The following is a 25,115-nucleotide window of genomic DNA, read 5'->3' as shown; positions in this document are numbered from 1 at the left end:
ACAAAAAATTATTTAAAAAATAACCATTACTACATTATCAAGCACGATCTAATCCGAAGAATAATATCTAATATATCAAACACCACCTAGATCTTGACCCGTGAGTCCCGGGAACCGACGGCCCCAGAATAAAAGAACATAACAAATACTACAGGATATGAAGGGTAATAATGTCATTAAAAGCAGAGGGAGCTCGATTAGGGTTTAACTGGCCGTCACTATATATACAACCATTAGCATTGACTTCTCGGTAAGTTCTGTTAATAATAGGCAGTCCTTTCCTCTTCCTCAAGATCTCTCTCCCTCACTCTGTATCTGTAATTTCTTACTTGGTATGCTGTATTTACTGAACTTGTGATATTTTTGTTCTGAAAGAAAGAAAGGGAGATTCGTAGGGGGGGGGGGCAGTGATGAGGATTTTGAGAAAGTCATGCACCACTCTGATATTATCTGTGCTGATAAATCTCTCATACCCATATGATTCTGAGCCCTCTTCTCTTCTCATATAATCTAATTATTGTTTTATTTTGATTCCAATGATTGGTTTATCTTCTACGGAAATGCAGTGGTAATAATTATTCCTAAAATAGGCGGATAATTAAGGATCCAAGTGATGCGGGTCTCTTTAATCAGATGACCCGAAACCATGATGCGGACCGCTCAGCAACTTTCTGTTGCTTCTGGTGATAACTTTTGGTTTCTGATGGTTCCTTTTTCATCGTTTTACTCGCATTGCTTCTTTCCCCCCCCTCCTGGAACGAAGTTGTTTCGTAATTCTTATTGATATAGTTTCTTAAGATTTAAGTATAGATTATTATTTTCTAGATAATAATAATTATTTTCAGTTTTCAATTTTACAAAGTTGTCGTCGTGCAAGATGCTTTTCCCAAAATTCCAATAAAAGGATTCTCAATTTTTGGTATTTTCCTTGAAAAATTGCAAACAAGACCTTTTATAACCATCTAGAACAATCTCAATGAAGGAGTAAATTCATGTTTTCATTAATATGTTTTTTAAAATATTTTTTATTTAAAAATATATTGAAGTAATTTTTTTAATATTTTTAAAAATATTTTAAAAATACAAATATAAATGTACTCTTAGTAAATTTTTGTTTTCAGCTGAAAATAACTTGTTATTTAAAATGAGCCTCGGCTTCCAGTTAATAACAGATGGAATATGATTTTTTTTTCTTTTTAATTTATAAAAGACTTAAATTTTCTGAATTGAATTTAATTGTAAGAGTCAAATCAATTCATGTATCTGAAAATGAAAATTTATTTAGGATATTGAATCTCATTTAAAAATGAAAGAAACCATTTAATTTGCATTAATTCATCTTAAAATTAACACTGAAAATAATATTTCAAAAATACGCATCATCACCCACTTCTTCGAATGATTTGCCAATCTTTTTGTTGTGTCTAGTTGCTTATGCTATATATTTGGAGCCATGGCATGCCGATATCTTTGAGTTTCCTTACATGAACTGCTTACATGAACTGCTTACATGCTCTTCAAGGTATTAATTACATGGAATTTACCACGGCTATATGCATTCCAATGTTCCACATTTCTTCAAATGATAATTTTATGGAAAACTTCTGGATTGGCTGGTCTGGATAAAACTATATAGAAGGTTTGATTTTATGATAAAATTAGCTTGAGGTTAATTTAATGGTACTTGCGCATAAAATTTGCTAGCAAGACCTTTTATAATCACCTTGGACAACCTCTCTAAATGAGTAAAATCAACAAGTAAATCTGGATGTTTTCATTAGTTTGAAGTCTGGTACACTGGCTTTGATAAAGTGCTTGCTGATGTCCATAAATTTATATAGAGTAAGGACAAGGTCGAATGAGTACGAGGCTTGATCCCTTTCCCTCTTGGAGATCTGTAATTAAAAGCATAATATTGCCCAATTTTTAACATTTCAGTTAGGAAGAGACCATTAACAATAAAACATCCGAATTAACAAGATCAAGATCCAAATTAAAGGTAGAAAAAAGCCTCAAAAGTTTTTCCAAAGATTCATGTTAATAAAGCTTCAACTTGTTCGTTCATGGATCATCTTTTGGGTTCTCTATTACTGAACCAAGTGATGGTTACAAGGTTTGTTTTTTTTTTTTTTCCCATTAAATTCTAGAGAAAAAATACATGTTTTGCTAGACAAATTATTCTTTTATTACTCGTGCAATATTTTGTTTGAAAAACACATTTTTTTTTTCATTAGTGGCATGTTTTTTGAATAAAAAGTAAAGGAAATTGATATGCTTGATTTAAAAGCCAATTAAAAAAATAAATTTACCTTGAAGAGGTCTGATTGATTGTTTATTTCTTAGAAAAGAAAGGAACGAGGAAAGTAAAATTTCTTGTGGTAAGAATACAAAAATTTCCTTACTAGAAACTTTAGAAGCAGATCTTGGTAAACTAGGCATGACTTTCTCTACATATATCCAAATCAAGTGATCATAGTTTTAAAAAAAAAAAATCTAAGAGGAAGACCTAAAACGAGGTCAGAATCTATCAGTTTTTGAAAAAATAAATAAATTAAGAAACAAGTTAAATGAGATTTTTGACCAAAATAAAAGGGAGACATGGGAATATAACTTGACCATAGCTTATAGAAGAAGGGTTTCTACCATCAAAAGCCTTGGATGCAAGGGGAGAAAGAATAATATTGAATCAAACCTTGTCAATGATTGAGAAATTCAATTTAAGCAAAGAATCTTTTATATATATATATCACCATGAATTTATAGATGTTTTGATTTTTAATAATATGATTATGAACTAATATTATTGATAAGGCTTCGATGTAGCCTCTCGATGACATTCTTGAATTTCTTATTTATGTTATTGAAGTTTTTGTCAATCATTGTTAAGTGTGCATCATTTTATCTAATATTTTTGAATGATTGTTCATTAATTGAATAAATAAATTGTTTTACATGTTGGTATCAAGAAATTATGTATGTCATTTGCTTTTTATGAAATATGCCACAAATTGAATGAAAGATAGAGATGCCCTAATGTGATTTGTGTGATTTTTATCATGAAATATTTTAGATTAATGTGCTTATGTGCTTTTAAACTTGTGTAGAGATATCACAGGTTAAAAAGAAGGGTAGATACTGATCTAAACCATTATAGCCTATATTTTTTGATTCGATCTTAGTTTTGCTTTTTCATTTCAGGATTTAGAAGTGTATACACCAATCTAAACCATTAGAGCGTATTTTTTTTTTATCCTAAAATTGAGAGAACTTTGTGTTAAATCAATAAAAAAAAGAAGCAAAAAGTCACTATATCTACCATCACTATGATAGATTAGAGGGATGAAGAGGTGGATAGGGTTTTGAGATACTACTCTATGCTTGCGATTAATAGGGCTGCATCTACCATAAGAAGGCTGACTATACAAGCTAATAATTTTGAGATTAAGCCGATGATAATTTAAATGATATAATAAATTGTTTGATCAAGAGGGCTGTCGCAAGGGCATCCTAATGTTCATATCATAATTTTTCTAGAGATTTGCAACTTCTTCAAGCACAATAAAGTGACTAGTGATGCTATTCATTTGAGACTTTTCCTTTTTTTCACTCAAGAAAAGCAAAAGTTTGGCTAAATTCTCTACCACCTAGTTCTGTTACTACTTGAGATGAGTTAACACAAGATGTTTCGGGGAATTATTTCCTCATCTAAGACAACAAAGCTAAGGAATGATATTACTACGTTTACTCAATTTGAGAATGAATATTTGCATGAAGCAGGTGAGAGATACAAAGAACAAAAGTGTCCTTATCATGAACTTTTGACATCCAATAACTATCAATGACATATGAAGAGAGTAATGCAAAGAAAGGCAAATGAAGTTTTTGAACTTGCTTATATTATTATTTCCTTCATCTAAGACAACAAAGCTAAGGAATGATATTACTACGTTTACTCAATTTGAGAATGAATATTTGCATGAAGCAGGTGAGAGATACAAAGAACAAAAGTGTCCTTATCATGAACTTTTGACATCCAATAACTATCAATGACATATGAAGAGAGTAAGAAGTTTTTGAACTTGCTTATATTACTACTTTGGTAGCATAAATCACAACTTTATCTAAACCACTAGGTAAGATGAATTTTAATTATATTCAAACTAATATTATGTGTGACAATTATGTAGAAAATGACTTAAGTATCAATTCCAAGTTGAAAAGTCTTTTGCTCAACCAAAGTGAATGTATATTTGCTAATTTAAATATTCGACAATTAACCTTCAATGATAGTAGTTGAGAATGGATCATCTAATTTTGAGTTAAGCTTTTGATATACATGACGATCAATATACCACAACGAATAAAAATACCAAAATAATATACAAAGAAACGTGAATATGTACCCATCAATTCTATTATTCGATAATCAACATTCAAAGATAGAAGACAATAATAGGTAGCTTAATCTTAAGTCGAGTTCTTGAATAAAAGATAATGAATACAATATTGTTGTTAAACACAAGTCTCAACACAATCTCATATATATGTTCACACGTAAAAATATGAAATTCGTTCACACATTAAAAATTATTCAATACAACTCAATTAATGTAAACAAATGTAATAAAACTAATAAAAAAAACAAATTCAAGCCTCACAAATTACTCAAAATAAAATAAATAACGATAATATTCAACTATGCAATCATGAATTAAAACCAAACAAATATGCCACAAATAGTTCTAAAAACAAGTAAATCATACATTGTGGGTTCAACATTGACCTTTATGAGTCGTGATAATCTTCTTGAACTAGATCGAAGAGGCCAGAATGAGGAGAAATGATGTTGGAAAAATAATAATATAGGCGCGTGTATTGTACGATTCATACGACACATTTACTTTCAAAGCTTCGTTCCACATGCCAACAAAGCAGGTGTGCGTGTGAATATGTCCTCCATGTGCATGAATCCTTCCTCTTCTCGTTGGTATGAACATTGTCAACCACCTCCATAAAATATGGGAGATAGAAGGCTAGGAATATTGTTACTATTGCTGAATTTTCTGGGCTATCTTCCTACAACTTTGGAAGGCTATGCTTTTTTTTTTTTTGTTATTCCTTTATATCCTTTTGTTTAGTTTAGATTTTTCTTTACAAGAGTCTCTTCTCTTTATTTTCTATGTATGTTTTCTTATTGTTTTTTATCTGAATGTCTACTATTTATTTATCTGGAATCCTTAATAAAACATGAGAAACTATATTGAAAACACTAATGTTAGATAATTATATTGTTTTTTTCTTGATTATGAGTTCCTAATTAATTAAATTTCATCTTCTTAATATGTAGCAAGATCTATTTTCCATAATTTTATAATTTTGCTCGATTCTCTTATTTATTTTTATTTACCTCGGTTGCTTATTGTCCACTTATTATTCTTAGTCCATGATCACCTTAGTCCATTGTTCTCTATTTCTTTTTATTTTACACTTTAAATTATATTATTTTTATTATTTTATCATCATAAAATAAAATTAAATAAAAAAATTATAGGTTAAAAATAAGTTATGACAACTAAAGACACATCCAAAACATTCAAGTCTAAGATACTCGATGACTAACTCGTATTTTACTAAACCTCATATTATTAGAAAATCCGATATTTATATCGTGAGCAGCAGCAAGAAAATTAGTACACTCAACAAGTCTTTTTTGGCAGCACACTTTAACAAGTTAAAACATGCACCGGTGCCCGACTTTCTTTTGCCTTTTCATTTTTCTTTCGAATCGCAGATGCCAAAAACATCATTTGCGTATGATACCATCTTCGAAATTAGTCTAATTAGCATATTATGCTCATATTGCAAGAGCTCTACTTGTAATTTGCTGGGTAAATCGCAGAATATTTGACCACCCCCAAGATTAATTAAGTATAAGGAAGAAAAGTCAACCATACTAGATTTGAAAGTTCAAAAATCTAGTATGGAAAATGTGCGTTCTACAAGTTTGGATGATCGGATTAGGGTAGACTTATTGAATGAACCCTGCTATTTTAGCTACTTAATGGATTATTATTATAATTAGTACATTACATATTGGGAATTACATAAGATGGTAGGTTTTGAACACAGCCCAAACACTGCAAGATAAAAAAAATAAAATTAATATTTTTTGAATTATATTTTAGATTATTTTGATGTGGTAATATTAAAAATAAAAAATATTATTTTAATATATTTATAAATAAAAATATTTAATTTAATATTAATCAATCCTTATCTTTACATTAAACTTCCTTGGATTGCGTAGCAAGGAATTTTACAAATATTAAATGTTTAGTCGAGCTCTTGCACGTTTTCCCATTAAAAAAAAAGAGACATTCAAAATATTGAATTCTAATAGCTAAAAAATAATTTTTTTTTTAAAAGTAAATTTTAAGAAAGTAAATTTTAAATTATTTTTTGATGTTTAGTAATATAATGAAAAATAAGTTGGAAAATACTTTCTAGTATTTTGTTATGTCATGGAAAATGAGCTGGAAAATAAATTATTAATATTTTATTTTTCTCAAGTTTATTAAAATAACGAGAAACAAATCTTACAAATTAAATGTTGAATGAGAATGAAATTGAAAAAAAATATAATTTTATAAATTATCTCAAATAAAATAAATAATAATCAAAATAATAGAGATCAAATCTAAAAAATTAAAAAAAATAAAAAATAAAGAAATTAAAATAATAATAATCAACATTTCATAAATTATTTCAAATAAAATAAGTAACAATCAAAAGAATGAGGACCAAATTTGATAGATAAAAAATTTCAATAAAAATATGATAAGAGAAAAGCAAATAGTAATTATAAAAATAATGACCAAAGTTAATATAAAAATTAAATTTTAAGAGATGAAATTGAAAAATAAATATTCAAAACAAAATATATATAGCAATCAAAAGTTTGAGGATCATATTTGATTATAATCAGCAAATAATGACATTTCTAAATTTTTACAACTTTCAGAAAGTGTTTTCCGTCCAAATTTTTTAGGAAAACACTTTTCTAAAAATCAAGCCAAATTTTTCTTTAACTGGAAAATGTTTTCCGTTGACCAACTTTTCTAATGGCAAATAAACACATGAAAGTTTGAAAAGTGATTTCTCATCAAATAATTAATAAATACACTTGAGGTTAAATTAAAAAATTGAAGATTACAAAGCTTTCTACTGGTTTATATAGTAATGCATTGAGAAATTTAAATTAGGCTAATAGGATATCAAATTTTTTAAAAGAAAATGAATTTTAAGCTTAAATCACTTGTATGGACTCAAGTTCGATTTGGATTTGGATCAGTCATACCCAAATTGTTTTTGGGTTTTCATTTTTTTAGAATGTGAGGTACTATTGATTTAAGACATCACAATTAATAGTGAGAAAAATAGTGAGAAAAATCTCCACTGCCTAAAGTGGTGTTTACGGTCTTTTATATATATATATATAGCTTTAATGCCTATTAGAGTGAATTTGAGTTTATTTTCATGGACGTTATCAGTAACGCAACCTTTCAAAATAGTGGCGTTTAGAATCAGGTTTTAAATTTTGAAAGTATTTAAAATTATAAAATTGAGGAACTGACTTGATTGATACTATCTTGGTATCATATATATGGTAGGTTACATGAACCTTGACCAGTGGCCATATAGTGGCAAGAGAAGGCAATTATCTCAATCTTTTTTTTTAAAAATATTTTTTTATATTAAAATATTAATATAATAACTTTACAAGTTAATTTTCTTTGATAGCTACCAATTCATCTCGCTCCACATATTCAAATATTCCACCATGACATCTTGAATACAGAGATAAAAAATCTACGACGTCCTCCTTGACTTTTCTCTGTGCATTTAGGTCGTCGTGGCCTAGATAAGGTCCCTTCTTTGCCACGAAAATTCAGACTAATCAACAACTGATATTCTTCACTGAAAATTAATGGCAACTTCAGGCGTTAGAGAAGACAAATACCGTACTTTCTTGTATGGAGAAGGAGAGAAGAACACCAAATGGAGGTTTGGTTCACCTCCAAACTATGATGATGTCAACAAACTCTTTGAAGAAGGCAGGACAAAGGTATTAAAACTGTTTGTGTGACTGATCATAGCAATCATATATATATATATATTTCCGCTGTTAATTTCTATTCTGTTAACTTGCTGATGTAAGGTATGGCCATCTGGATCACTCGAAGAAAAAGTGCAGAACCTAGTAAAGACATGGGAGATGGAGATGTTCCATAAGACATGCTTTGATGATTATAAATCAGTTGATCCCAAGAATTATACTTTTAGCCTAAATGGTAATAACACTCCAGTCTTCTTTCCTTGCTGCAAAATCGCAATTAATTATAAACTCATGCAATTAATTATATGAGTTCAGGAAGGAAACCTGTAACTTTGGAAGAAAAGCGCAAACTTGGCGGAGGCTACAACACCTTTTTGCAGACTACTTTACCGGAGAAGTTCCGGGCCTATAACCCTGCTGAAGAAACTGTGGATTCAGCTCATGTGGCTTTTACAACAGCATTCCCTCGTGGGTTTGCTTTGGAGGTTCTCCAAGTTTATTCAGGGCCACCGGTGATTGTGTACAAGTTCAGGCACTGGGGTTACATGGAAGGTCCGTTCAAGGGCCATGCTGCAACTGGGGAATTAGTAGAACTCTATGGAATGTCTATTTTTGAGGTACATCTGACTCTCAGCTGTGGCCGTATTCCTTATTCATTTTCTGGTTTTTCTACGTGAAAGTAGTTTGTTTTTCCTGGCAAACCAGGTGGATGAACACATGAAGGTTGTGAAGGTAGAGTTCTTTATTGACCGTGGAGAACTGCTTGGAGGTCTTATGAAAGGTGCTACCTTGGACGGCTCAACAGCAGAGGCAGCTTCAACCTGCCCTTTCTGGAGGGGCACAGGGTAGCCAAACGATTGCTGTGGTGATAAAAATGAATGACTACGATGGTTTCCCGGATGCGGCACTCTAGTTTCTGTTGTGTGTGGTCCCGCACCATGTGATGGTGGGACCACCACATTAATTAGTAAGAGACAGCAAGGCAAGGCTGTCTCTTTGAATTAATATAGGAGCTGCCACTGTAGATGGCAGTAGCAAAAAAAAAACGGGAGAAAAACAAGAGAAAAGAGAAGAAGAGGCAGCAGAGCAGCCTGTGTTCTTTCTTTGATTTCCAGCTCGTTCACCGTTGGATCGGGCTGAGATTTTGACAGCAGCTTCTAGACACATTCCTCTTCATTCGGGACGGTTGGATCGAAGATTAGTGGTGTGGAAGCTGGCTGTTTTGACAGAAAACGGGGCTGTCAGTTTTGTGAGTTTTTCTCAAATAATTCTCCTTTAATCTTGTTGTAATCCGAGAATAAGTAGTTCTTGATGATATATATGTTGTATCCCTTAGTTGAATCTGAGGAAGAACAGTTGTGAACCCATTATTTGTGATAGTGGAAGTTTTTAGGTGGACTCCGGTCCCGTGGTTTTTCCCGCATCGGGTTTTCCACGTAAAAAATCTTGGTGTTAATTTGTGTGATTATTTGCATTATATTTGATCATTGTTTGAATCTGTTTTTTTACTGCACAAAGAGGGAAAAAGGATTGGGACTTGTGAATTGTGAATTGTATTCCGCTGAATTGATCCGGTTAGTTGTCCCGAGTTTTCCCAACAAAGTGGTATCAGAGCATCTGGTTGTGTAGATTGAGTTCTTGTGCAGTTAAAATGGAAAAGGAAGATTCGGGCATGATAAAGCTCACTTCCTCAAATTATTTTCTGTGGAAAACAATGATGGAGGATCACTTATATTGCAATGATTTGGCTTTGCCGATTGAATGTAAAGGAATAAAGCCTGATGACATGGATGATGCAAAATGGAATGGACTAAATAGAAAGGCTACCGCTAATGTTAGAAAATGGGTATCTTCTAAGTCCATTAATCATATTTCTCAAGAACATGACTGTTATACAGCGTGGAAGATGTTGGAAGAAACATTTGCCAAGGAGAGTGCACAAAACAAGGTTTTTGTAATTAGAGACCTTGTGAATTTGAAGTATAGAGATGGTGAAGATGCTTCGGTGCATATAAATGTATTCCAAGGGTTCTTGAATCAACTGTCATTGATGAACCTTGAGTTAGCCGATGAAATGCAAGCATTAATCCTATTGAGTTCATTGCCGGATAGTTGGGAGACTTTGGTAGTGTCACTTAGCAATTCTACTCCGAATGGAAAGCTCACTTTGAAAACAGTGAAGGATTGTATCCTCAATGAAGAGAAGAGGAGGAAAGGGACAAGCACTTCCGAGTCTCATGCACTTGTTACAGAAAGTCGAGGGAGAAGTCAAAGCAGGTTCTCTCACGGCAAGCAAGATGGAGAATCCAGCAATAGAAAAGGCAAATGGAAGCCAAGAGGAAGATCTCAGTCAAGGAAGGGTTTTAAGTGTTATTACTGTGACAAGCCTGGGCATATGCAAAAAGATTGCAGAAAGTATAAAAGAGATAAAAAGGGTAGAGATGAAGACAAGAATGAAGAGAATGGTACAGCTGCAGTTGTATCTGATGGTGATGTTGCCATTGTGTGTGATGATGGCTGTGTTAATCTTGCATGTCAAGATACCACCTGGGTTGCAGATTCAGCAGCTTCTTACCATGTTACACCCCGACGTGATTTTTACACATCCTACACCACTGGTGAATTTGGTCAAGTTAGGATGGGAAATCAAGGGATGGCAAGTGTTGTGGGCATTGGAGATATTTGGTTGGAAACCAATACTGGGTGCAAGTTGCTACTCAAAGATGTTAGGCATGTGCCTGATATGCGCCTACATTTGATCTCTACTGGTACTCTTGATGAAGAAGGCTATCACAGTTACTTTGGAGATGGTAAATGGAAGCTCTCCAGAAATTCCCTAATTGTTGCTAAAGGGAAGAAGATGGGTCTCTACATGTCACAAGCCAAGGTGATCAAAGGGGAGGTAAATGCAATTGAAGATTGCTCTACTGATTTATGGCATAAGCGGCTTGGACATTTGAGTGAGAAAGGCCTTGGAATCCTTGCCAAGAAGAATTACCTTCCTTTAAAAGGTATGAACTTGAACACATGTACTTATTGTTTAGTTGGTAAACAACATAGAGTTGCATTTCAAAGATCACCTTCACATAGAAGGTCACATGTTCTTGATTTAGTTCATACTGATGTTTGCTCAATGATTGATAAGTCTCTTGGAGGTGCATTGTACTTTGTTAGTTTTATTGATGATCACTCCAGGAAGATTTGGGCCACTTGTTTGAAATCCAAAGATCAGGTGTTTGATGTCTTTAAGGATTTCCATGCCAGAGTTGAAAGAGAAACTGGTAGAAAGCTGAAATGTGTTCGAGCAGACAATGGTGGTGAATACAGGGGTCCTTTTGAGAAGTACTGCAGGGAACATGGTATCAAGTTGGAGAAGACAGTTCCTAAGACTCCACAGCAGAATGGAGTGGCTGAGAGAATGAACAGAACAATTGTTGAAAGAATTAGATGTATGCTCTCTCATGCAAAGCTGCCTAAGTCCTTTTGGGGCGAGGCAATGAAGACTGCAGTTGCCATGATCAACCTTTCTCCATCAGTTCCTCTTGAGTTTGATGTTCCAGATAGAGTTTGGAAAGGAAAGGATGTTTCCTATGCACACTTGAGAGTGTTTGGATGCAGAGCATTTGTACATGTTCCAAGGGATGAAAGGTCTAAGCTTGATAGCAAGACAAAGCAGTGTATTTTCTTGGGCTCTAAAGATGATGAGTTTGGTTATAGGTTATGGGATCCAAAGGAGAAGAAAATTGTGAGAAGCAGAGATGTTATCTTTTTTGAAGATCAAACCATTGAAGACTTTGAACTGAAGGAGAAAACAGAGTCTACTACTTTTATTCCATCTAATTCAAATCCAGCACCTACTCCACAGTTACCTTTGATGCCTGCTAATCATGGGGGAGACTTGCAAAATGATGAAAATGATGGTTTTCTTAATGAGCCATTAGTTGGTGATCCTGAATCAGCTAATGATGATATTGATGTTATTCCTGAACATGTTATGCAGGAAGCTCCAGATGAGCCACAATTGAGGAGGTCAACTAGACCTCGCCAACCTTCCACCAAATACTCTCCTCATGAGTATGTGCTGGTTACTGACGGGGGAGAGCCAGAATGCTTTGATGAAGCTATGTCACATGAGAAGAAAAGTGAGTGGTTGAAAGCAATGCAAGAAGAGATGAAATCCTTGCATGAAAACCATACCTTTGAGTTAGTGAAGCTTCCTAAAGGTAAGAGAGCACTCAAGAACAAATGGGTGTTCAGGTTAAAAATTGATGAACATTGCTCACAGCCAAGGTACAAGGCAAGATTGGTTGTGAAAGGTTTCGGTCAGAAGAAGGGTATTGATTTTGAAGAAATCTTTTCACCAGTGGTCAAGATGTCTTCAATCCGAGTTGTGCTTGGCTTAGCTGCTAGTTTGAATCTTGAAGTTGAGCAACTTGATGTGAAAACTGCCTTTCTCCATGGTGATTTAGATGAGGAGATCTACATGGAACAGCCTGAAGGGTTTGAAGCAAAAGGTAAAGAGCAGCTAGTTTGCAAGTTGAAAAGGAGCTTATATGGGTTAAAGCAAGCTCCAAGACAATGGTACAAGAAGTTTGATTCTTTCATGGTGGATCATGGTTATGACAGGACCACTTCTGATCATTGTGTATTTATGAAAAGGTTTCCAGATGGAAATTTTATTATTCTCCTGTTGTATGTGGATGATATGTTGATTGTTGGTCATGATGCTAAGAAGATTCAGATTTTGAAGGAAGAGTTAAGCAAGTCTTTTGCAATGAAAGACTTAGGATCGGCAAAACAGATTCTTGGCATGAAGATCACACGTGACAGGAAGAAGGAGAAACTTTGGCTATCTCAAGGGAGATATATCCAAAAGGTACTTGAGAGATTCAACATGAGCAACTCCAAACCGGTTTGTTCTCCACTTGCAAGCCACTTTAAACTAAGTTCTAAGCAATGTCCTTCAAGTGATGAAGAAAGAGATGAGATGAAAAAGGTTCCTTATGCATCCGCAGTTGGTAGCTTGATGTATGCCATGGTTTGCACAAGGCCGGATATAGCTCATGCAGTTGGTATGGTTAGTCGGTTCCTCTCCAATCCTGGTAAAGAACACTGGTCAGCAGTGAAATGGATACTCAGGTATCTCAAAGGTACTTCTAGTTTCAGCTTATGTTTTGGTAATGATAAACCTGTGTTGGATGGATACACAGATGCAGATATGGCTGGTGATGTTGATTCTAGAAAGTCCACATCAGGATACTTGATGAAGTTTGCAGGGGGAGTAGTCTCATGGCAATCAAGGCTGCAAAAATGTGTTGCATTATCCACTACAGAGGCTGAATATATTGCTCTTACTGAAGGGGGCAAAGAGTTGTTATGGATGAAGAAGTTCTTACATGAACTTGGCCTAGTTCAAGAGAACTTTGTGTTGCATTGTGATAGTCAAAGTGCAATCCATCTCAGTAAGCATCCTACTTTTCACTCTCGGTCAAAGCACATTGAAGTTAGATATCAATGGATTCGAGATGCTATGGAGATGAAGTCATTTGTTGTTGAGAAGATCCATATTGATGACAACGTGTCAGATATGATGACCAAACCTCTACCGAGAGAGAAGTTTGAGTTTTGTAGAAGGGAAGCAGGCTTATCAGAGCCTCCTAAATTGAAGCTTACATGTTGATCGCCAGTATGGCGAATTCCTCACATGATGAGTGAGGGGGAGATTTGTTGTGTGTGGTCCCGCACCATGTGATGGTGGGACCACCACATTAATTAGTAAGAGACAGCAAGGCAAGGCTGTCTCTTTGAATTAATATAGGAGCTGCCACTGTAGATGGCAGTAGCAAAAAAAAAACAGGAGAAAAACAAGAGAAAAGAGAAGAAGAGGCAGCAGAGCAGCCTGTGTTCTTTCTTTGATTTCCAGCTCGTTCACCGTTGGATCGGGCTGAGATTTTGACAGCAGCTTCTAGACACATTCCTCTTCATTCTGGACGGTTGGATCAAAGATTGGTGGTGTGGAAGCTGGCCGTTTTGACAGAAAACGGGGCTGTCAGTTTTGTGAGTTTTTCTCAAATAATTCTCCTTTAATCTTGTTGTAATCCGAGAATAAGTAGTTCTTGATGATATATATGTTGTATCCCTTAGTTGAATCTGAGGAAGAACAGTTGTGAACCCATTATTTGTGATAGTGGAAGTTTTTAGGTGGACTCCGGTCGCGTGGTTTTTCCCGCATCGGGTTTTCCACGTAAAAAATCTTGGTGTTAATTTGTGTGATTATTTGCATTATATTTGATCATTGTTTGAATCTGTTTTTTTACTGCACAAAGAGGGAAAAAGGATTGGGACTTGTGAATTGTGAATTGTATTCCGCTGAATTGATCTGGTTAGTTGTCCCGAGTTTTCCCAACAGTTTCCTCTATAATATATATAAGCACACACCTTTTGAGATGTCACTCCCTTTCTCTCCCTGTAATAAATTCTCAGCAGTGTTAATGTGTGATAGGCTGTTCCATCCAAATGCATGATGAAAAATAAAATTTTACTTCTCAGAAAAGCAAACAGTTTTACTATTGAATAAACAAGGAAAGAGTATTCAATCAGCCAATCCAAAACACAAGACCATGCAACAGATATATGCGTGATTGAATATATCCAGTCTTCAATCTGATACCAGGAACAATAGCATCAGTGATACATGCTTAAGCATTCAAAGTGAACTCCTCATTAAACTTGGCATTTCTCTCAAGTACAGGAAAATGCTTTCAATTAGTTTTGCAATTCTCTTCCCAAGGATAATAGAACGAAATTCAGAAGGATGAGCTAATCAGTAGTTCATGGCATTAAAGTGTGCACATCACAGACTAGGTGCTTGAACGCATGCTTTGTTAATCTTTTGTATGGGATTCCCTAAGCTGTTACACACTGCCCATGCATATATAATCATCAGCAGGTTTACAGAAATTTCCATGTGCCCATCACTTCCATTCCGTGTCACGCTAATCAGTATATGATTTAGATGACTACTCGCGCTATGCGATATGCTGCATATCGGAGCTCAATTTTATATAACTTTAAAAAAATCTGTAAGTGGTTAAGAATTTTTTTTTATATTGTTATTAAAATTAGTCTATAAAATTAAATTTAAAAATTCTAGACTTGATTTCTTATCTAACATAGATTTCAAAGGCAACATAACGATTTGTAAAATTTAGATTAAAAAAAAATTCATTAAGATGGTGATATTATATTGACCCGTGTTAATTCACTAAACTCGTAATCTTGGTAATGAATTCTATTGGGTTCTATAATGTTTTTTTTTTAATTTAATGATATGATAACAAAATATGATGACCAATTCAAAATCAATTTAATATTGAAAAAAAAATTAAAAAAAAATAACAAGAAGGTCGAGCCAAGCACTTGGGCCTTGGGCAAGCCCGCACGCTTGGGCCATTCTTAATTTTTTTCTTTTTTAAGGAGCAGATGACTTATCATTCGCCATTTATTTTTTTTTCAAAAAATAAGAAACAAACGACATGCTAGGCACTAGCTCAGAATTCAACCACTACTATAGTTTCTAAAAAATAAGGGGCATAAGGTTTTTTTGGGTTCAACCAATTAAAAAAAAAAAAACAACAAAAAACTCCCTCAACGATTACCTAATAACCTCAAAGCTCCCTAAAACAACTCAATAAAAAACAAAAAATCAGTAGAATAAAAAATCTCTAAACCGAGCATGATCTACAATTTTAGATAAGATAAAGGTTCAAAACAAACACAATCGAATCCATTTATCGAATAGAACTCATTGATACTAAGAATAAGTTTCTTAACAAAAAAATAGCTCAATCAACAACTTTTTCTCTTATTGTTGTTTTATAGTGAGTTTCTCTCTTCTCTTTCTAACTTATAAATTGAAAAATAAACTATGATGGTTTCTTTTTCACCGTTTTACTCGTATTGCCCCCCCTAACAAAATTATTTCGTAATTCTTAATGATATAGTTTCTTAAGATTTAAGTATAGCTTATTATTTTCTAGATAATAATTATTATTTTCAGTTTTCAATTTTACGAAGTTGATTTTTTCTTGCAAGATGCTTTTCCCAAAATTCCAATAAAAGGATTCTCGATTTTTGGTATTTTCCTAGAAAAATTGCAAAAAAGACCTTTTATAATCACCTAGAACAATCTCTATGAAGGAGTAAATTCTTGTTTTCGTTAATTTTAACTCTAGTATACTTGATATTAGATGTTTTTTAAAATATTTTTTATTTTGAAATATATTAAGTAAATTTTTTAATGTATTTTTTAAATATTTTTTTAAAAACATTGAAAATACAAATATAAATGTAATCTTAGTAAATTTTTATCTTCAAGATGAAAATGACTTTTTAATTTTTTTTATTTAAAAATTATTATTTTTGTTTTTAAATAGTTTTAATATTAAATTATAAAAATAAAAAAATATTATCTTAATATATCTTTAAATAAAAATCACTTTGAATTTAAATTAACAGCGTTGTTATCGATAAACACTACCAGAAATTCGCTAAATAGCAACGGATTTACCGACGGAATATTTCTGTCGGTAATTTGAGGTCGAAATTACCGACGGACACTATTCCGTCCATAATTCAGTCGGTAACTACCGACGGTAAATTTCTGTCGGTAGTTACCGACTGAATTACGGACGGAAAAGTTTCCGTCGTAAAAAAAAAGGCGGGTAGCGACCGCCGTTTATATCACCGATGGAATCATTGACGAATTTGAAATGGCAGATCCGTACGGTGACGTGTCGATTGCTCCGTTAGGATCATCGATGGTGTCACCGACGGAGTGTTCGTCGGTGAAACCGTTGGGTAAAGTTAATATATGTCCGATCTACCGACCCTCTTCTCCCCTATTTCTCCTTCTTCTTTCTAATCCCAACTCTCCCCATCTGCAAACAACCAGCCCCCCTCCCCCCAAACAAAAATCTCCCTCATATCAGCACAACAAGTTATATTTCTTGAAATTTTATGGTCACAACATCCTTGTTCTGATTTACCGACAGATTTTATCAATTTTTGTAAGTAATTCTATCTTTTTAAATTTTAATATTTAATTAAATGTTAATTTTATTGTTTTTTTAGTATATGTATTTTGTTAGTAGATGTACATGTTTTATTGTTATTTCTCAAACAAACTTGTAGTATATGAATGTATAATTCTATACCTGTTATGGTTTGTTTTAGATTTTGTAAGATGTATTTGTTTGTAAATTGTTAAAACTTTGTGGAACTACCGAAGTACATGTGCTGTTTTGAAATAATTAATAGCTTGCTTAATGGGTATGTTTAAAGTTTTATCAATGGTATTGCAGAGTGATAATTTTCGTAAATTTATATATTTTAATTTGTATGGATGTTGATAAATGATAATAAATATTTAATATTTATGAGAAGTTGTGATTGGTTTATTGGATAATCTCGAGGTAAAGTAATATTTTTGCAAGTGTATTTACCTAACTTAGTTAATTAATACATGATGTCATCATAATTTTATAGAGGTTCGATATAAATCATGGATGATAGTTCATGGATGTATCGAGATTCACCCCAAGGATTGCGAAGAATGGATTATTATAACGGGGTTCAAGGTTTTATTAATTTCACAACATCTATTCCTATAAATTTTAACTGTCAATATTCTCCAATACTGGACGACCCACACCTAAAAATACCGTAAGAGGAAGATATTTGTCGAAAATAGAGTTCAAACAAGCACACAACTATGTTCTATTTAACTGTGATGAGCTGAGACCTTTTATTCAGTAAGTTTATACTAATTAAACTTTGTTAGTAATATACTATTAATTATATATTGTAATATCATACACTCATCATCACTTGTAGGCAACATCGACAATATTTGCTCTCCAATAACTCATAGCTGACCGAATCCCAGATCTTTCAATTACAAGATGAACAGTTTGCCACGTGGTTCAGAACACATGTAAGCACTATCACAAACTCATTCCAGCTTGTAAAATTACTGTACATATGCATGTCATTACGAGATTCTCGTTCATTTACTGGTTATTGATGTACATTACATATAAGGTTTATCAAATGGGAAGGAGTGCGCCTAAGTCATTGTCTTCACTAAGCCTGGGGCCTGAAAGAAAATGTAAGTGCTACAACGAGTATTTTATCAATGGATATGTTTTCCATACAAAAGAAGACGGGCAAGGAAGAAAGACATACAACAACGATGTTTGTGTTAAGGGATCCACTAGTAGTGAGTTAGAAGTTGACTATTATGGTAGATTAGAAGAGGTCGTCGAACTGCAATATCATAACGAACAAAATAGAGTGTTTTTATTCAAATGCTATTGGTATGACACGACTGACAGAGGAATCAGAGTTGATCCGCACTATGGTCTGGTTGAAATCAACTCAAAAGCTAGACTCCGCAACATAAACGATGTCTTTGTTTTCACAAAGCAATGTCAATAAATTTATTACACATACACCCCTTCATTTAGAAAGGATCGATCAAGAGTGGATTGGTTGTCCGTTTTAAAAACGAAACCCCGGGGTCGTGTCGAGGTTGTTCAGGATGAGAACGAAGACACAAGTGTGCGAGATGAAGTCTTTCAAGTTAGTGAGTTGGTTGAACCATATCGAGTTGCTCCTTCGATTGAATTGGAAGAAAATTTAAATTTTCGTGTTTTCGATGATAATTTTGTTGATGTTGACACAGAGGAGTTGAATGTTGTTTTGAGCTCTAGCGGACAAGCAAATGTGGATGAAGAAGACGATATCCATATTGAAGATTACGATGAGGGTGATGAAAATTCAATTGATGACGAAGAAGAAGAAAATTATGACTAACAATCAAATTTAAGCCTTGTGTAAAACCCTTTCTTTCATGTAATTTAGATTATGGATGATATATTTTGGAACACAAAATATTTATTACTTGAAATGCCACAATCACGAAATAATTACTTGAAATAATTATAGATCATGGATGATATATTTTGTAACACGAAGATAATTACTTGAAATGCCACAAAACTATATAGAAGGTTTGATTTTATGATAAAATTAGCTTGAGGTTAATTTAATGGTGCTTGCGCATTAAAAAAATGCTAGCAAGACCTTTTATAGTCACCTAGGACAACCTCTTTAAACGAGTAAAATCAACAAGTAAATCTAGATGTTTTCATTAATTTAAAGTCTAATTAACTGTTTACTTTTTAGAAAAGAAAGGAATGATAAAACTAAATTTTCTTGTTATAAAAATACAAAAAATTCCTTACCATAAACTTTAAAAGTAGATCTTGGTAAAGTAGGCATAACCTTCTCCATAAATAACCAAATTAAGCAATCATATAGTTTCAAAAGAAACCTAAAAGGAAGATCTAAAACTTTAGGGGCTAAGAATCTACTAGTTAAAAAAAAAAACAAAATCAAGAAACAAGTAAAACGAGATTTTTAACCAAAATATAAGGGAGACATAGGAAAAGAACTTGACCAAAGGTTATAGAAAAAGGGTTTTCTACCATCAAAAGCCTTGGATGCAAGGGGAGAAAGAATAATATTGAATCAAACTTTGTCAATGAGTGAGAAAATCAATTTAAACAAAGAATCTTAATATATATATATATATATATATATATATATATATATATATCACCATGAATTCTATAGATATTTTAATTTATAACAATCTGATTATGAACTAATATTATTGATAAGGCTTCAATGTAGCCTCTCGTTGACATTCTTGAATTTCTTATTTATGTTATTGAAGTTTTTATCAATCATTGTTGAGTGTGCATCATTTTATCTAATGTTTTTGAATGATTGTTCATTAATTGAATAAATTGTTTTGCATGTTGATTTCAATAAATTATGTATGTTATTTGCTTTTTATAAAGTATGCCACAAATTGAATGAAAGATAGAGATGTTCTAATGTGATTTGTGCGATTTTGTCATGAAATATTTTAGATTAATATGCTTATGTGCTTTTAAACTCGTGCAGAGATATCACAGGTTAAAAAGAAATGTAGACATTAATCTAAACCATTATAGCCTATATTTTTTGATTCTATCTTAGTTTTGCTTTTCTTTGATTTTCATTTCAGGATTTAGAAGTGTATACACCAATCTAAATCATTAGAGCCTATATTTTTTGATCCTAAAATTGAGAGAATTTTGTGTTAGATCAATAAAAAGAAGAGGCAAAAGTCACCACATTTGCCATCATTATGATAGATTAGAGGGATGAAGAGGTGGATAGGGTTTTGAGGGACTACTCTATGCTTGTGGTTAATAGGGCTGCATCTAGCATGATGAGGCTGACTATACAAGCTAATAATTTTGAGATTAAGACGATGATAATTCAAATGATACAACAAACTGTTCGATTTAGGGGGCTGTCGTAGAAGGATCTTAATGTTTATACCATAATTTTTCTAGAGACTTTCAACTTCTTCAAGCACAATGGAGTGTCGAATGATATTATTCATTTGAGATTTTTTCTTTTTTTCACTTAAAAAAATCAAATGTTTGGTTAAATTCGCTACCACCTAATGCCATTACTACTGGGATGAGTTAACACAAGATGTTTCGAGAAATTATTCCCTTTATCTAAGACAACATAGCTAAGGAATGATATTACCATATTTATTGAATTTGAAAATGAATATTTGCATGAAGCATGTGAGAGATACAAAGATTTATTACAAAAGTGTTCTTATCATAAACTTTTGACATGACTTAAAGTCTAAACATTCTATAATGGTTTAGGACCTATAAAGAGATCTATGATTGATGTAGCAATTAAAAAAGCTTTAATGAGTAAAACTCATAAGCTAGCATATGAAATATTGTAAGAATTAACATCCAATAACTATCAGTGACAAATGGAGAGAGTAATGCAAAGAAACGCAGATGGAGTTTTTGAGTAAATCCGATATTTATAGTGTGAGCAGCAGCAAGAAAATTAGTACACTTCAACAAGTCTTTTTTGGCAGCACACTTAACAAGTTAAAAGTTAAAATTAACATGAACTGGTGCCCGACTTTCTTTTGTTTTTTCATTTTTCTTTCGAATCGCAGATGCCAAAAACGTCATTTGCATATGATATCAACTTTGAAATTAGTCTAATTTTGACCACCCCAAGATTAAGTATATATAATTAAGGAAGAAAAGTTAACCCCTAGATTTGAAAGTTCAAAAATCTAGTATGGAAAATGTGCGTTCTACAGGTTTGGATGATTGGATTAGAGTATACTTATTGAATGAACCTGCCATTTTAGCAACTTAAATGGATTATTATAATTAGTACATTACATATCTGGGAATTACATAATGCAAACACAAGCAGATATTATGTAAGATGGTAGCTTTAATTCGGAGCACAGCCCAAACACCATTTAACAAAAAAAATTGATTTTTTATAATTTTTGGATTGTTGTGTCAGTGTTAGAAATAATTTTTTTTTAAAATTTTTTTTTAATAATTTTTTAAATAAAAATAAAATTTAAAATATAATCATTACTACCTACCAATATTTTAAAAACGACTTGTGTTACCTATGAAGCTGCTTTGAATCTTCTCTGCTCCACTACATGATTCGACAGCGTTAAGAATGTTATCTATGAAGCTGCTTTGAATCTTCTCTGCTCCACTACATGACTTGACAGCTTTAAGAAGTTGAATGAAGTTCTTTGGCGAAGAAGAATATCCACTGCTTCACTACATAATTTGGCAGCTTGAAGAAGTTGCAAGGAAATGAGGAACGAATTCCTTGGAGTACGTAGTAAGGAATTTTACAAATATTAAATGTTTAGTCGAGCTCCTGAACGTTTTCCCATAAAAAAATTGAGAGACATTCAAAACATTCAAGTCTAAGATTCTCTACTTTGTGAGCAGCAGCAAGAAAATTAGTACACCCCAACAAGTTCTTTTTCGGAGCACGTTTTAACAAGTTAAAATATGCACTGGTACACGATTTTCTTTTCTTTTCTTTTTTCTTTTCAAAATTAGTTTAAAAATAATTAATAAATACATTTGAAATCAATTTACAAGTAAGATCTACTTGTATTTAAGGTTAAGATTTTATTAAAAATGATCTAAAACCAATCGAACACAAGTATTTTAATATAAAACTTTAACATGTCTAAAATCAATCACAAATAAATAAATAAATGATTTCAAATAATTATTGATTGAAAAATTAAAAAACAAAAAATATCTTATATGCCACATTGAAGATTATCAAAGCTTTCTAATGGTTTATACAGTAATGCCCGAGAAATTTAAATTGGGCTTGCAAGATATCAAAACTTTCATAAAAAAATGGATTTTAAACTTAAATCACATATGTGCACTAAGGTTCAATTTGGGTTTGAGTTAATTGAAATTTTTTTTTGTCAATCCATGAACAACACCTATCTAGATTTTTTGAGTTTGATTGATCAGTGGTACCCAAATTGTTTTTGGGTTTTAATTTCTTAAAATTTCAGGTATTATTGGTTTAAGACATCACAATTAATATTTAAATAGAAAAGTTCGTATTTAATTGTTGAAACGTTAGAATTAATTTTGAAAAAAATGTTTTATGCCGCCAGGTAGGACTTAGGGGTGGCTGAGAAAAATAGTGTGAAAAATCTCCACTGCCTGTAGTGGTGGCTACGCTCCCTTTTTTTTTTTTTAATAGCTTTTATGTCTATTAGAGAGAATTTGAGTTTATTTTCTTGGACCTTATTACTAATGCAACCTTTCAAAATAGTGGTGTTAGAATCCGGCTTTAAATTTTCAAAGTATTTATCTTATAAAATTATAAAATTGAGGAACTGATTGACTGATAGTATGTTGATATCATTTGGTAGGTTACATGCATGAACCTTGTCCCGCAATCCTCCGCATTGTTTAATGAGCGCTCCTATTCCACCATGGTATCTTGAATATAGAGATAAAAAATCTACGACGTCCTCCTTGACTTTTCTCTGTGCATTTAGGTCGTCATGGCCTATATAAGGTCCCTTCTTTGCCACGAAAATTCAGACTAATCAACAACTGATATTCTTCACTGAAAATTAATGGCAACTTCAGGCGTTAGAGAAGACAAATACCGTACTTTCTTGTATGGAGAAGGAGAGAAGAACACCAAATGGAGGTTTGGTTCACCTCCAAACTATGATGATGTCAACAAACTCTTTGAAGAAGGCAGGACTAAGGTATTAAAACTGTTTGTGTGACTGATCATAGCAATCATATATATATATATATATATTTCCGCTGTTAATTTCTATTCTGTTAACTTGCTGATGTAAGGTATGGCCATCTGGATCACTCGAAGAAAAAGTGCAGAACCTAGTAAAGACATGGGAGATGGAGATGTTCCATAAGACATGCTTTGATGATTATAAATCAGTTGATCCCAAGAATTATACTTTTAGCCTAAATGGTAATAACATTCCAGTCTTCTTTCCTTGCTGCAAAATCGCAATTAATTATAAACTCATGCAATTAATTATATGAGTTCAGGAAGGAAACCTGTAACTTTGGAAGAAAAGCGCAAACTTGGCGGAGGCTACAACACCTTTTTGCAGACTACTTTACCGGAGAAGTTCCGGGCCTATAACCCTGCTGAAGAAACTGTGGATTCAGCTCATGTGGCTTTTACAACAGCATTCCCTCGTGGGTTTGCTTTGGAGGTTCTCCAAGTTTATTCAGGGCCACCGGTGATTGTGTACAAGTTCAGGCACTGGGGTTACATGGAAGGTCCGTTCAAGGGCCATGCTGCAACTGGGGAATTAGTAGAACTCTATGGAATGTCTATTTTTGAGGTACATCTGACTCTCAGCTGTGGCCGTATTCCTTATTCATTTTCTGGTTTTTCTACGTGAAAGTAGTTTGTTTTTCCTGGCAAACCAGGTGGATGAACACATGAAGGTTGTGAAGGTAGAGTTCTTTATTGACCGTGGAGAACTGCTTGGAGGTCTTATGAAAGGTGCTACCTTGGACGGCTCAACAGCAGAGGCAGCTTCAACCTGCCCTTTCTTGAGGGGCACAGGGTAGCCAAACGATGGCAGTGGTGATAAAAATGAATGACTACGATGGTTTCCCGGATGCGGCACTCTAGTTTCCTCTATAATATAAGCACACACCTTTCGAGATGTCACTCCCTCTCTCTCCCTGTAATAAATTCTCAGCAGTGTTAATGTGTGATAGGCTGTTCCATCCAAATGCATGATGAAAAATAAAATTTTACTTCTCAGAAAAGCAAACAGTTTTACTATTGAATAAACAAGGAAAGAGTATTCAATCAGCCAATCCAAAACACAAGACCATGCCTGTGAAACAACAGATATATGCGTGATTGAATATATCCAGTCTTCAATCTGATACCAGGAACAATAGCATCAGTGATACATGCTTAAGCATTCAAAGTGAACTCCTCATTAAACTTGGCATTTCTCTCAAGTACAGGAAAATGCTTTCAATTAGTTTTGCAATTCTCTTCCCAAGGATAATAGAACGAAATTCAGAAGGATGAGCTAATCAGTAGTTCATGGCATTAAAGTGTGCACATCACAGACTAGGTGCATGAACGCATGCTTTGTTAATCTTTTGTATGGGATTCCCCTAAGCTGTTACACGCTGCCCATGCATAATCAGCAGGTTTACAGAAATTTCCATGTGCCCATCACTTTCATTCCGTGTCACGCTAATTAGTATACGCCTTAGATGACTACTCGCGCTATGTGGACATTTTATTTAACTTAAAAAATCTCTAAGTGATTGACAATTTTTTGGTATTATTATTAAATTTAATTTATTAAATTTAATTTAATAACTTTCAAGTCGATTTCTTACCTAGCATAGATGTCAAAGGCAACCACACGATCAGTAAAATTTAGATTAAAAAAAAAACTCATTGAAACAAAGACATTAAATTAAAGCCGGTTAACTTGCCAAACTTGTAATCAGAATCATGA

At 33.2% G+C, this 25,115-nt stretch overlaps 2 protein-coding genes and 1 non-coding gene across 3 annotated transcripts; all 3 read left to right on the top strand.

Moving 5' to 3' along the window:
* Positions 1–402: 402 nt before the first annotated feature.
* Positions 403–491, top strand: LOC133695563 (small nucleolar RNA Z221/R21b). The gene has a single exon (XR_009842503.1). It is a non-coding gene; the product is annotated as a small nucleolar RNA Z221/R21b (small nucleolar RNA).
* Positions 492–7,843: 7,352 nt separating this feature from the next.
* LOC133694986 (pathogen-related protein-like) lies at positions 7,844–9,612 on the top strand. Its single transcript, XM_062116705.1, has 4 exons — positions 7,844–8,125; positions 8,219–8,351; positions 8,432–8,733; positions 8,822–9,612. The coding sequence occupies exons 1-4, from the start codon at positions 7,988–7,990 to the stop codon at positions 8,963–8,965; spliced, it is 717 nt and encodes a 238-aa protein (XP_061972689.1). The 5' UTR covers positions 7,844–7,987; the 3' UTR covers positions 8,966–9,612.
* A 13,528-nt stretch (positions 9,613–23,140) lies between these two features.
* On the top strand, positions 23,141–24,445 carry LOC133694119 (pathogen-related protein-like). The gene is made up of 4 exons (XM_062115567.1): positions 23,141–23,351; positions 23,449–23,581; positions 23,662–23,963; positions 24,052–24,445. Exons 1-4 carry the CDS (start codon positions 23,214–23,216, stop codon positions 24,193–24,195), a joined length of 717 nt encoding a protein of 238 aa, XP_061971551.1. The 5' UTR covers positions 23,141–23,213; the 3' UTR covers positions 24,196–24,445.
* Positions 24,446–25,115: the final 670 nt, after the last annotated feature.

This window comes from Populus nigra, chromosome 5 (genome assembly GCF_951802175.1).
Source record: "Populus nigra chromosome 5, ddPopNigr1.1, whole genome shotgun sequence".
NCBI classification, from domain to species: domain Eukaryota; kingdom Viridiplantae; phylum Streptophyta; class Magnoliopsida; order Malpighiales; family Salicaceae; genus Populus; species Populus nigra.
This window is presented reverse-complemented; position numbering and strand designations above follow the sequence as displayed.

Bases quoted from the DNA above. Each gene is read 5' to 3' on its own strand.
- LOC133694986 (XM_062116705.1), top strand. From the start codon at position 7,988: ATGGCAACTTCAGGCGTTAGAGAAGACAAATACCGTACTTTCTTGTAT. The intron at 8,126-8,218 runs GTATTAAAACTG...TGCTGATGTAAG, and splicing joins TTGAAGAAGGCAGGACAAAG to GTATGGCCATCTGGATCACT. The intron at 8,734-8,821 runs GTACATCTGACT...CTGGCAAACCAG, and splicing joins ATGGAATGTCTATTTTTGAG to GTGGATGAACACATGAAGGT.
- LOC133694119 (XM_062115567.1), top strand. From the start codon at position 23,214: ATGGCAACTTCAGGCGTTAGAGAAGACAAATACCGTACTTTCTTGTAT. The intron at 23,582-23,661 runs GTAATAACATTC...ATATGAGTTCAG, and splicing joins TTATACTTTTAGCCTAAATG to GAAGGAAACCTGTAACTTTG. The intron at 23,964-24,051 runs GTACATCTGACT...CTGGCAAACCAG, and splicing joins ATGGAATGTCTATTTTTGAG to GTGGATGAACACATGAAGGT.